Below are 14,066 nucleotides of genomic sequence, written 5' to 3' on the forward strand. Positions count from 1 at the left end.
TTGATGGGCTAACTTTAGCAAATTTAAGCATGTGATATATTAAAAAAACTGTTTACATTTATTAAGTAATATATTTTCTGCAAATGCAAATTTATTTTAATTCTAAAGCTATATAACTTTGTCGTTGTCTTTTTTATGTCATGTATTAAAATTACCGTATGTGTGATTATGTTTGTAGTGTTTAGTGATGTAAAGATTTAAACAATTTTGTACGATTTAATTTTTATATATTTCTCTTTTATTCCGCTACAAGATGCTACCCGTAGTGTTTAACTATGCTTAAAATGTATCTAGAGATCATTTGTTGCCATTTGGACTTCCACACACTGACGCAACGCACAACAGGCCCTTGAAAAGTAGCTTTAATCAATTTTCCTCCTATTGCGGGTCAATGATTGTTCAAGGATTGCTATAGTTGAATACAGTTTATAATAGACCTTAACCTTTATTTCTGAGTATAGGCCTAGGTATGGCACGGATCGTTATTTTAATAAAAATATAATGTGACTGTACTGTTTTTCTTGCGTGCAAGAAGATAAATACTTACTTTTAGAAACGATTGAAGAGGCGCTCGTGGGTGAATTTTATCTAGAAAAAAGCTTTAAAATCAGCTATTCGTTGTTGGTTCTGCATTCTACACTTTGCCGATAAGTAGCAAAAAAGCTGTTGGTAGAATGTGTTGCTACTGTGTTGTTTGATTATGAATAATCGCTCGGTAAAAATAAATAGAAAGCAGTTTCAACGTGGCTGACGTAGTGGTTTATCAAGTATGTTCTCGTACAATGTCCAATGTGTATGATAGGATTTTGCGTGATTAGTAAATATACTTTTTTAAATTTAAAATAGTTGATTTATGTTATGGCTCAGAAAAACTAAAGGAATGAACTAAAAATAATTGTTACTATTGAACGATCTAAGATGTTCCGAATCTTACTGAACTTATTTCTCTTTCTGTGTTGATATTTTACGTTTAAAATATAAAATAGAAATAAAATAATTTCGTTAAATGTTTTCATTGTCATTGATTGTCATCGTTGAGGCAGCGGTTGTTTTCGTCATTGTACGGATCATTCAGAGACATATAGTGCTGGGAAAAATAATAACGAAATTACAGTTGCTTAGTAATATGAGTTGAGAATCAGAAAAAAGGTCACTTACATCCTGCAAATCTGAAGGTATCATGGCATTGAACATGTTGGCCAAGTTAGCAAACGACGGTCGCAGTTTGGGATCCGCCTTCCAGCACATGCACATGATGTCATAAATCTTTCCGTTGGCATATCTTGGCTTTTCCATCCGGTAGCCTTCCAACAGCAGGGTGTAGAAACTATCATCCAGTGGAATTCCCGGATAAGGAGTGACACCCAGCGAGAACACCTCCCAGAGCAACACTCCGTAGGACCATACGTCCGTAGCGACATTGAATATCTGGTGGGACATGCTCTCCAAGGCCAACCATTTATAGGGCAGGCGATCCTTACCGGCTTTCTTATAGTAGCCACCGTAATTGTATGCCCGTGCCAGACCGAAATCGCTGATTTTCACAACATTCTTCTCGCAGAGTAACACGTTCCGTGCAGCCAGATCACCGTGGCAGACGTTCTTGGATTTCAAGAATGCCATACCGTCCGCGATTTGTTTCGACCAGCAGATCAGATCTTTGGTATTGAATCGCGTTCTGAATAATCCCTCTTCAGAGGTCATCACATCGGAAATCGTCGAATCTGTTCTCCATGCTTCGAGCGACTGAGACGAGCAATATATGAAGTTTGATTTGTTAATGCGTATGAAATCTAGGATATTTCCGTAGGGACAGTACTCCAACACGATCATCAAGTCGTCTGTGAGGAGAGATTTTTATTAGATTCTCTTTTCAAAGGAATTGAAATATGTTTATTATATTGTCTTTTTTGTCTCACACTTACGGTTTTGATTTTTATCATCAACAGCTCCTAAAAAGTTGACTATGTTCAAATGCTGGCCGATCAGGATGATGATCTTTAACTCTGCGAGCATTGCTTTTTTGATTCTCTCGTCGTCGTTGCAACGCATCATTTTGATCGCTACGGTGGTTTCTTGTTCATGAGGTAATATGTTTTTTGCCTTTGCCATCAACACAACTCCGTATTCTCCTTCTCCCAGTTGTCTTCCGAAAATCAAGTCTTCCCTTTTGATTCTTTTCTTCTGAGGTATGATCAGCTCAGAGTTCGACGAAACTTTCGTTTCATTCACTTTTGATGTCACTTTGGGAGCTTTTCGTCTACAGATGGCAATTGGCAAGATACAAATTACAAGAAATACTGTTACACCGAAGACTAAAATGATCATTTGACTCCGAATGGATACATCATCGACAGAATTTGTTCTATTGTGAGTACTGTGTTCAAGGGTTATATTAGTTACGTTGTTTTCGATAGTGAACAATTTTTTTTCCAAGACTGTTAAGTTGTTTTTGATATTGATCATAAACCTGCCCGAGTCGTTGCCTTCAGAATTGAACGCGTTGCATGTCACAGTACCGGTTGTTGGAGGAGAAACAGTTAAAGTGGCAGCGAATACAATCGAGTCTGCTACAATCTGCAACGAAAAAAAATGACATAAAAAGTAGAGCGGTATGCACGAGACTATTACGCTATTGGTTGTTATCAAATGTGTAAAGAGTATATTATAATGATTAATTGGTTTTTACAATGTTTTTATGATTCAGAAATTGGGCAGCTAAAAGTCTAGTTAAAGCGGGAGACTTAGAAAACTATTGTTCACCTTACATTCGAGTCTGTTAGTTGGGAAGGCGTCTCCTTTTCGTATGAGTCTGACTCATTTGTGTAGCAAGGCGTAAATTTCATCTCAATGTTTGGTGGAGGATAAGCATGTCCACGGCAAACGAATTCCACAGATTTCTTGGTTCGCATTTTTTCATTCAGCATTTCTATTTTCGGTCGCCCTGAAACCCCAGAATATTGTTGAAAAAGATACATATAAGAGTCAACGATGTTAATATTCACTCACCATGTATGAGGATTTGAAAGCTGTAATAACTGACAATACCACCGTACGAGGTTGTTATCTGAAACCAATCGCTTTCTTCCATCATAGTGTTTTCTACATTAAAATCTGTGCGATACGTGTATTCTTTTTTTCCCATGCACGATCGTTTGTCGTACGTTAAGCTTGTATTTTTGAAGTGTTCACAAAGAGAAACATTTGGTATCTTAACGATTTCCACAGCCATATTAAATTCGCCATGATACACTGATATTAGAAATGGCTGATTTCCTTTTAAAATCAATTGATTGCTTCCATTTCTTGTGTAGGGTGTAAGTTGGTTAGAATTTTCGACGAATTTTACAACACTTAAATGCGTTATGCTGCATTGCTTGATTTTATGCAGTGTGCAACACGCAAACATCCCTGATTTTGTACTCTCTATCTTGTGAATAGTAAGTACTTTGTTATGAATAGACACATTCCACCATAGATCATTTTGTTTCACCTGCAAAATAAAAATTTTATGTTACTTGATGAACTATGTATTTGAGGCTTATCAAGCTGTTTCAATTTCATTTCACAAACCTCAACAAACTTTAAACGATAATTAAGTTGATAATACCATTTAACGATCGTGTTGTCTGTGATCTTTTCATTAACACATTTGAGGGTGGTTTCACTGTTGATTGGGACGATTCGAAGTCTGTCTATCCACGTAGACGAACCATATCTATCAGTTGAAATTTGACCAATCGTCAGTCCTGTTTGAGCTACACAATATACTTAATTAGAGGAACAGTTTTGTCAAAAATTCTGCAGCAGCCTACCAATCAGCAGTTCAAACACGATGAACAGAGCCAATTTGCTTATTTCCATTTTTCTTGTATTTTCCACTCTATTACCAGTCAAAATCAATTCACTTGTCACAACGTATTATACCGAATACAATCCTTCTGCAATGAAGTTCGTTTGACTACTGTTTAGCAAGTTCTTGTTGAAACTGTTGCTGTCGTCTAGCACTATTTTTTCACATTTAAGTCGTATTAGTTTCCTCTTATCTACACTGGTTTTACGCACTATACATCGACGTATTGGTGTGCAAAAAGTGTTTGTGTAGAAGTAACAGAAGAAAAAGTTGTGTGAAGCAAATTTGTTGGTTTTTCTCAAACATCGACTTTACGACGATAAAGTAGCAAGAAGAGTATGAAGTGCATATTTCGATGACAGGGAGTGAGTAATGCTGTGCGTTTGAATTCGCGTGACGGAGTTGACTTTGTAGTGAATCACTTTCAATCTATCAGAATAAAGTATGTGAACAATATTTACAAAATAAAAACCCGCTAACCTAATTCGTTATTTGGGAATCAGCTGCTGAATTACGAAGCGTTGGCTGCATCCATGTGTTGCGAGCGTTTGTTCTTTGTGTACGTTTTGCACAAACCGTTGTACTGATTAAATCGTGCATCAAGCTCATATGATAAATATGCCATCATAGTTGCTGGGAAACGCAAGCCTACTCGTCTTTTGTCGGATTGATCAAAGCGTAACAGAATCCACTTCAGATCGACGCAACATCATGCTTCGGACTTAACATCATGCTTCGGAGTTGCAACCGGAACTACTTGTAGATAAGAGTGCACGGAACGTGCAGTGGCTTCAGTCCGATATCGATTAACAAAAATTTCTACACGACACGCTTCATCAAAAAATGCCCTCAAGTATTGAGCGGCCAATGAGTTCGTTCCCTAAGGAAGGATACCGCGGGAGGTATGCGCGTACGAGCTGCAGGCCAGCAGCGATCCTTGGCATAGAAGCACGTGCACTTCTTACAGAAGAAAACGATGTCACGTACCTCGGAAGATTTGATGAGGGTACTTTTTAATAGGTTTGCGCAGCAAACGTCTGACTCCTCGATCGCAACTTAGTACGCGCATCATGACCTGGATCTGAAGATTGGTCGCCCGCTATAGAGATCCTCTAACGAGAGAATTTTAATACACATCATCTTTCCGATCCCAAGACCTTGACATTGAAATGTAAGGCGGTATTTGGCGGTGTGTTCCCCAACTTTCATTCCGTGGTGATTGGTGAGCGTTTCAATTTTAATTGATTCCTTGCCGCTTCGGTGTGGCTTAGCGTCTGTCGCTAATATGGTCGGCAAGGGCTTCCATTGCAACTGAACTCCGTTAAATCTCGCGTACATAAATTGCCCGCTCTTACAGATGGTGACAGATTTTTCCACATCTATCGTGTGCAAGAGGAAACCGCTCAAGAAGTGGAAGTGGGGAACTCTCTGCAGGGAATGGCGATTGTCAACGGCACTTTTGCTTTTAATTAAGTTGTTTTAATTATTCCTGATGGGGAAAGCAATGCAAGGAGCAGGGTTGGATGCTCTAGCTGAAAGCATCGTTAAAGAGTGAATGATGCGCAATGGCCGGCATTTATTCCGCACGATTAATTGACGCATTTTGTGGATGCAGCACATTGCATCTGACGATTGTGAAAGACGAGGGTCGTGAAGAAGAAGGAGAAGCTGGCACATCGAAAGTGTTTCTAATCCTGATCGGTGTCTTAAAAATTGTAGAATGTAGCTTGTTAGATAAATTAAGCTATAAATCAAATGATCAGTATATTATCTAAACTATTTCCATTTTCCAAATGGACTTCCATTTTTACAAAATGGAGTTGAATATTTCTAAATGTAACCTGAGCACTAGATTTGTTTTACTTCTTTCGTTGAATGTTCTTTCTCTCCATTTGGTTTTACTTTCATGCAGTTAAATTCTGCATGTCCGATTGATGGACCGATATTAGCAAATTTTACCTGGAGATTTATATTTTAAAATTCTTTTTCCATGTATTCAGTGTAAGTTTTTATGTAATTGCAAATGCACTTTTAGTCGCAAGTCATGTAACTTCCAACATCGTCTTTTTTATGTCATGTGTTAAGAAAATAAAGTTAAACAAAAGTTGTGATACAACGAAGAATAAGATATGTAAATTATTTGGAAAGCACTTTATCAGTCCCTAAATAATTGGTATTCATCTCCTATAAATATAATACCTTACACAGTTCATATGAAGTAGCACGTGAAGTCTCTCATTCAAAAATAGTGATCATGCGGTACTTAAGTGATCGTCTTCAAACAAGATATTCTACTATCGAACCAATGATGATCGAATACAAAAGGAAATCAGCTGAGGGAGGGCGGATCGCGAAGATCTCCGAAAGTTACGCTCACTTTTTTATACGTTACGCGTTATTCAACCATCGTCCGGCGACGCCATGGGGCACGTGGTAGAACTCGAAACCATTGCAGGCCTCAGTGATTGGAGCCGCCAATTCGAAGTGGAGCCGTTTTGTGGCAGACGACGCCGAGTTGCGCTGAGGCCCCGAGGGCAGAACGGAGAATTGTGAAATATGGCGGGTCGGGTCGTAACAATAAATCGTTCATTAGAAATGCACCGGACGTTTTTATTTTTGGCGCCAGAGAAGGGTCTTTGTATGGCGCCATCAGGCGTGCTGTGTCCAGATGAAGCGTTGAAGCTCGTGTGCACACATTTTGAAAACGAGACTAAGTTCGGATTAGCTTCATTCGATATTATCGGCCATCGATGACCTTGACACAGTGACTTATTGAATGTGGATTAATGTACATATTTTGAAGGAAATTGCACGTTTTCAGACAGTAGCAAATCGGACCGAAGGAGTAAAGTTCAATGCATAGATGATACACAATTACACGTTCGATTTAATTTTATTGTAGATGGCATTCTAAAAGTTTTAAAATTATTGTCAATGCACTTCAAGTACATTAAATTGCATTCAGCTATCAATATTTTTTAACAACTTTAAATTATTAATGCATTAATAAATTAATTTTATTATTAGTTTATCTATTTACAAAAGCAGCTTACTCTGTTCTTTTGTGTATTTGAAAACAATAATGAACATTTTTAATTACTACTCTATACATAAATCTTTATTTAAAGTTTTACCGTTTGCATAATATACATCAAAATCTGCAGGAATTCCAATTGCCTTATTTCTGACAAGTTCATTAACCCGGTAGATATTTACAAAAAAGCATAAAAAATGCAAAAATCTCCTCACGTATAAAAGAACGTTGTCGGGAGTTGTTCGGAATTACCACCGAAATGGCGTTCTGAGCTAGAAAATCATCTCCCAGCTTGCCTCGGCATATTGAATATCACATTGGGCGTGCAAAAATAATCCATCATTAATCATAATATTTCATCATCGCATGATCTGCTCAGGGGTTAGAGGAACGGAAAGGGCGAGTCGGGAATGGCCAATTTTGCTACATTTATTCGCTTCTCTTTTCTTATGCAAAACATGAAAATCGTTGACCACTTTTTCACTTTTTCGGCTTTCTTCACGGTGGTTTTCGGAACGGTTAAATATGAAAATTTAATAAATTCCTCATAAAAAATGATGACTGTGTCAGATGTGTTTCTTTGGTTCCGCTGCCGGTGTTTGTTGTTAGTTGTTGGCAATATTAGAATCAAAAACAAACCGAACCTAGTACTTACAACAAAAAACTATATATCGGTGCACAATGCAAGATGAGGGAAAGCCCAGACGTAAGTTGTTAGTTCATTTGTATATTTGTGATAAATTAATGTAAATGAGAAACTGCTTTTCAGCTTTAATTTTTTTCAACTGTTAGTATTACAAGCATAGTGAGTCGTATCATATTATTCCTGTTCTGATTTTGCTATTTTAGTACATAGTTCTCGCAAATTTAATATAACCTTTTTAGTTCTGAAGTGCTGTGCATAATTTAAAGATTATTTCTTATTATTCAATACTTTCATCTTTTTAGTTCAGACAAATACAAACTAACGTAATGAATCGGTCTTTTCAATTATATCGTTTTTGCTTCAAAGGTCAACCTTTGACTCGCAACAAAACATGAAAAAGGGCTGGTTTCAAAGAACCCATGCAAACTTTTGTCATTTATGAGTCAACCCGTAGAAGTGCCTCAAAAAAAACGAAACTACCGGCGTCAGCTTGTGAACTTTTGTCCTGTTTGAAGAAGAGTGAAATTAATTTTTCTTTCCACTGAAAGGAAAGCAAAGGGCAGGAAAAACACCCTTGGTAAACTTTTCTCTCGCCCGGAAAACAATGTGCTGCGTGATACAAGTGCACTTTGAACTTTGGCTTGAAGCTGTATGGCAACAAATAAGGACTTTATTTTATATTTCTTTGCGCTGGACGCTGGGTGGCTAGAAGTTACGCTGGCTGGCATTAAACAACAAAACCCATAGAAAGGGTACCAGCAGATAAAATCGGTTTCGTGTACCATCGGGACAGACCAATTTCCTGTTTCTCAAAATGCTTCGGTTTTTCGGCGACTCCCTAGCCGGTAGTGGGTATGGGTGTCCATTTTCGGTACATATCCTTTTTTGAGCGCATCCGAAAGCGTGACAGATATGGGAAAAGTCGTGCCGGCGTGGTTTAGGGAGCCCGAGCGCATTTTCCCTCAATGGTTGCCCAATTTTAGGCAATGGCTAGCTTGGAAAGGAGAGTTATGATTTCGATTACGGAGGGAACATAGGGAACAAAGCAGACCCGATGAGTCAAACGTGAAATTGTTGCGAACAAGCGCAAAGAAGTTGCATCCAACAATGTAGTTCAATAAGGTTGCTTTAACACGTTGACTGCCAAAAATCAGTTCTAAAAAGTGTTTGACCCATAAGTAAATGAAAATGCAACATAAAAAATATAGTAATATTTTATATCAATTCTTTGGGAAGCTTAGTGTTAACACGTTGACTGCCAAGCGTTTTGACCACACTTTTTTAGAACTATCTTTTTAATAAAATGAGTTTATAACATTTACTATATCGATGGTTTTTTAGGGCTAAGCAAATACTTAGCTTTCTAAAGAATTGATATTAAATATTACTATAATTTTTATGTTGCATTTTCATTTATTTATGAGGCAAAAACTTTTTAGAACTAATGATAGCTGGCTATCAAAAATGATAGCCATAACAGTCAGCGTGTTAAGAATGTAAGGCTTTCAGTAGTAAGTGGGAAATAAAAATAGAAATGAAAATAATACGCTATATGTTTTTTCAGCATCCATGTTCTCTGTAGGGAAATTGATTCTGGATGAAATGTATTTCCTCATGTGTGCTTTTAACGGCACTTTTCTGAATGAGACGTTGATGAATGATGATGCAGAACATAATGTCTCGCGTTCGATTGACAGAACGGCTGTTTTTAAGGTAAAAAAGAACCATTTAACATATCCTATCCAGTAACGGTACATGCAGCTCAGATTTCCCTTTAGTGACGTTTGCTTGACGGAAAAAAGTCCCAACCATTGAATGGCAGCTAGTTAACCCCCATTAACTTTTGCCATACGGTACGACATTGCTTGTGAGAAAAGAGCGTTGGAAGCGAGTTTATTTGTATGATTTGCGCGCAAAAGCCGGGGACAATCGTAAAAAAACGAGTGTTTGAAAAAGGAGCTACACCCACGCTGGAGTTGCTGTAACCTTCGCCGCTAAATTAGCTATCCCATGGAAAAGGGAATGGTCCTCCTACACGCTGCGGTGGACCTCTGGTGGTGTTGAAGTATCTCGGAAGAAGTACAACAAACAAAAATCCTGCATCCTCATTGCGGTCTGCATGAGTGGACGATGTTGTTTCTTTGCTCAGTGGGCGCCCACTTCGCTTCTGATCGTTTCCGACCTGAACCCTGCGTCTGCGGGTGGCGTTTATTACAATTAGCAAAAGCTCAAGTTAACGCCTCCGAACAGCTTCACTCCGTCTTGGGTCTCTTATGGTTATAGCGCTGGGGAAAACTTGTAGGACCAAGAGAGGGTGCGCGATAACATGTCTATCTCCATAAATTTCCGTTTCCCGAGGCGTTTCAGATCGTCACAAAGATCTCACAGTTACATCCAGTTTGCAGTTATAGTTTGTAGTTGCGCAAACAATTCCCTCCTAAGTAGGCTGTACTGTATCCATCCGAGTAGGTGACTAGGAAACGAACTGTCTCATCATCGCTGGCGGTACTGCGGCGCCTTCTGATGAGCTCGTGGAACACATCCTCGTGTCGTGTGGAACCCTCGCCGTATATGTTCTCGACGAGACAACGGACATTCATCAAAACGGGCTGCGGTGTGGCACAACGTCTCAAACCCTTTCGGGTGAAGCGACGCGTTGGAAACCTACGACCTCGAGAAGCTTTCAGGTTAGAGCTCGTTGGGCCGGGACATGGACACGCAATCCTCGTCATCCTTGTGGCTAATGATGACGGTGTGCCCACGACTTTTGTTCCCTTTTCGGTAGTACCGCCTGGAGGAGCGAGAAACCAACTCCGGTGTCTGTAAGCTGCATCGCGTTTGGGAGTTTAAATCCCATCGCATGGATTGCTTCCTGCAAACCATTCGTGCTTCACGAAGGATGTGCAGTGGAGGTGTGAACGAAAGAAGGGAACCCATTAAATGAAGTCATCTCCAAGCGACCGTGCGTCAGACGTCAAGAAGCATGAATAAATTCGTTTGTTATGTAACACGATCGATCTTGTAGGTGGAGGTGTGCTGCTTGAAGCAGGAGCTTGGAGCAAATGGTGGGCAGTGTCTACAACCGACACGTGTTCGGAGCCTCGAACTCCGTGGAGGGAACTTTTCCAACGCCAGATTTCGGAAGGTGTCCCGAGGCACATTTGAGGGACGATAAAGCGTAGCACTTTTGCTCCGGGATTAGCCACCGCGCCGCCCGATTGATGATCATTAATTTTATTGAGCAATGCAGCGGTGGACGAGAAATGTGCTTCACCGTGTGCACAAAATCGAAAAATTAAGTTAAAGTGAAAAGTATGCTAACAATCTATTACCATTTATCATTTTTGTATGTGGCTAATGGTGTGACGGGACCGCTGAGCACTCGGCGGGTCGTTGCTCGGGAACAGTTCCTGAAGCGATGAACTCCCTATTTTGTGGCTATTGTGCTGTACTGGAGCTGCCTACAACATGCAGCTGCCAAAGGCGAAAGCCACCACAAATCAAGTGCCTTGAAGATATTGAACAGTTGCCTTAAGGTAAAAACTTTTCCTAATAAAATCTATGCGTTTCACATTTATCTATAAGTTCGAGTTAGCTTGTTACTGATTTTATATACTAGTTTTTGTAGAATGCCCTCGCACTTGTGTACAAAACAAATAAAAATGTTTAACTTTCTCATTGAGATAAAACCAGAACTATTTTATTTTTATCCACTCTGTTTTATGCAGTTTCAGTCCGTGATCGACAGTACTCTTGTGCTATTTCCTTATATGAACCTTTAGCTTTCTTTGCATTGTAATGTTCATATTTACTATTCGCAAAGAAAATGTTTACATGAAAAATAGATTAGGCAAAGTAAACAGAAAAAAACGCCCAAACGTGACGGTGTTTGTGTTAAACTCCTCATTAACGGCTGACCTATTTTTAATCAAACTTTGCACACATGTTTCTTAGGCATAAGAATAGGGTTTTAACTATTTATTTTAACGTCTAGATGCTACACACTTTTTTTTTTTAATTACGATTTTCTATCGTCATATGTTGGTTTGTTTGTTTACATTTAGCAATGGCATATGAAGTGTTATCTCGCTAGTATAAACGGTCACAGAAGCATGCCTTTTCACAGAGCGTGGTGTGTTGATTTCTAACAATTCCTATTTTTTTATAACAAGAAAAATAATCTTTGTTCTTTGTCGGTAAAAATGAATGAACGCAAACGTCGAAGCAAAAACATGCAAACGGCGAAGAGTTGAATGTTAAAATACAAAACTTAGGCAAGATTTGATATCATATGTTTTTATCGATTCCAACTCTCACGAAGCTGTTAATTATCCGATAGAGATTTTTAATTCTTTGGTTTTTACATAGCATGGAAGTCATAGAATGAATGAACGAGCTAACCAGTTAAATTAAAAAATTGATTTAATTGTCCACTTTTTCATTTAATGTAAGTCTCCAAGTAGATTACACTATTTTTTTGATAATATTTTGAATGATCTTGTTTGTGTCATACCAATCAAATGCAATTTATTTTCAGAAAAGCTTTGTATTAAAACAAACTCATTAAGAATATTACTGCAAAATAGCCTAAACCGATATACAAAATGTTTAAGCAATTTATGTAAAAATAATTTACGCCACAAGAACACATACTACACCCTTTTCTCTTTATTTAGATTGTTGTTAGTTTGAGATTCGCTCGTTACACGAAAACGAAATCAAACATTCTTTTGCCTCAAAACAACACCGTGGTCACAAATGTTATCCGCGTCTATACTCAATGCCCCGTTTTGGTGTTTGGACTTTGCCATTGAAAACTGAAACGATGACGTACGGGTAAACGAAGTCGCTGAGCTTCGTCGTCTAGGACCCGAGGGGCTCGCCGAGTTACCGCCATATCCACAAGGGCTGGCTGGGTGGAATCTGTTGCGCTCCCATCGCGATCCTATTACATCATCGGCGCAATCGGAGCCCGCCTCAAGGGTATCATCGTCTTTCGGCGACGCAAAGAGCACACTCACCGCTGGCTGGCGATGACCGTTGACCGTTGAATGCCGTCGGTCCATCGGGAAGCCATCGAGCCGAGAGGTACATGCGATGGGGTATCGCATTCTTTCCATCACCGTCCCGTTTTCACGCCCGCGGACCTCTTGAAGTTGCAGTTCTGTAGCGTGTTTGTGCGTGGCCAACGTTTGTGGCAGGGACGGAGACAGACCATGGAGTATGCTCCCACAACATACCAAAGCCGATAGGAAGGCTCAGCCCGAACGCCGGACGATGATGCACCGGGCGGCTTCATCATCTTACATCTTCATCTCGACTGAACCCGCGAGCGCGCGAGTACATTGACACGCGAGGTTCAATTGAGAGAACCCAACTTCCCTGGAAAGGGGGTTTTATTTTTGTCTACTTTTAGAAGGAAATCGATAGGATGGTTCTATATCACTATGAACTGTACATGAAGCACGAGTTTTTCGTCAAATGGGAATGTGCAGGCCACCGGCAAGCATAGACTTTTGTACACCGCCAGTCCATTTCTAATCGTTTATCAGATCGGAAGCGCACATTCAGAACCAGCATTCGATTGTCGATTGGCACAATGGTGCCTGGGATATCATGGACGAGTACCGGCCTACAACGAACGAGAGCAGGAGCGCTTGGTTCTCGATAGAAGTCCCTCTTTGAATATTGGTCAATTGGGTCACTTCACACCGAATGCACACGTCGAACACCGGTTCGGCGTTGTTCTGCCGTTGGACGATGCTAACTTGGGCGTGAAATACCGTGAAGTGACGAACTGATGCAATCGAATTCGGTTCGTGACAAGCACTAATCGAATTTATACCACGCGCCGTCAAAAAGGAACGCTCAGACCTCTAAATCCGTCCATGCGTATCGGGAGTACTCCGAGCGGTTTGTTGTTATCAAAAACCCATCAGTACTTGACCGGATGCACCACTGGGGAAGTTGCGATTCGGAGGGATCATGTTTTGAGGCTTAGCATTTGAATCGAACACAACTCAGCCTCCATTTCGAAAACGGTTTTGTACGAACGGGAGACGCAGTTTATGCGGTGTCGAAGTTCTCACGCGGATATCTATGGGCGCTTTGTGCATCAGATAAAAAGTGTACTTCGTTTCATTCTATTGAAATCGGTTTGGAACGATTTGCTGCATGTGACGCTCCATGAAACACTATCAGTATAACTGAAAACTGGAAAGCTATTTTCGAGTTCTCGTTTAGAATGATTGGTTAGAGTTTGGTTTGCCTAAGCTATAAACACTTGAGGTCATCGCGAGTCAGAGAAGCTAAATGATATATTTTCAAATGAACCACTGTGTACAAGTTATGTTCCTCTTGATAATAATATTGTCTGCGAGCCATTTATTTATCCTTTTAGCCAATAATTTTTCTCCGTGCTCTTTGCTTTCTTCTCTATAATATATTTTGTTTGATTGAATCAATGTTGACAAGTTAGTTTTTTTTTCAAGATTATCTAGGCTTATGAACACAGTTTTAATAGCCTGAATCTC

General features: G+C 39.6%; 1 protein-coding gene across 1 annotated transcript; it reads right to left on the reverse strand.

Annotated features, from left to right (window-relative positions):
- Positions 1 to 1,018: 1,018 nt before the first annotated feature.
- LOC131285367 (platelet-derived growth factor receptor alpha-like) lies at positions 1,019 to 2,055 on the reverse strand. Its single transcript, XM_058314220.1, has 3 exons — positions 1,926 to 2,055; positions 1,159 to 1,841; positions 1,019 to 1,087 (listed from the first exon to the last, which is right to left on the reverse strand). The coding sequence occupies exons 1-3, from the start codon at positions 2,053 to 2,055 to the stop codon at positions 1,019 to 1,021; spliced, it is 882 nt and encodes a 293-aa protein (XP_058170203.1).
- Positions 2,056 to 14,066: the final 12,011 nt, after the last annotated feature.

Source organism: Anopheles ziemanni, chromosome 3, assembly GCF_943734765.1.
Source record: "Anopheles ziemanni chromosome 3, idAnoZiCoDA_A2_x.2, whole genome shotgun sequence".
Lineage (NCBI taxonomy): Eukaryota > Metazoa > Arthropoda > Insecta > Diptera > Culicidae > Anopheles > Anopheles ziemanni.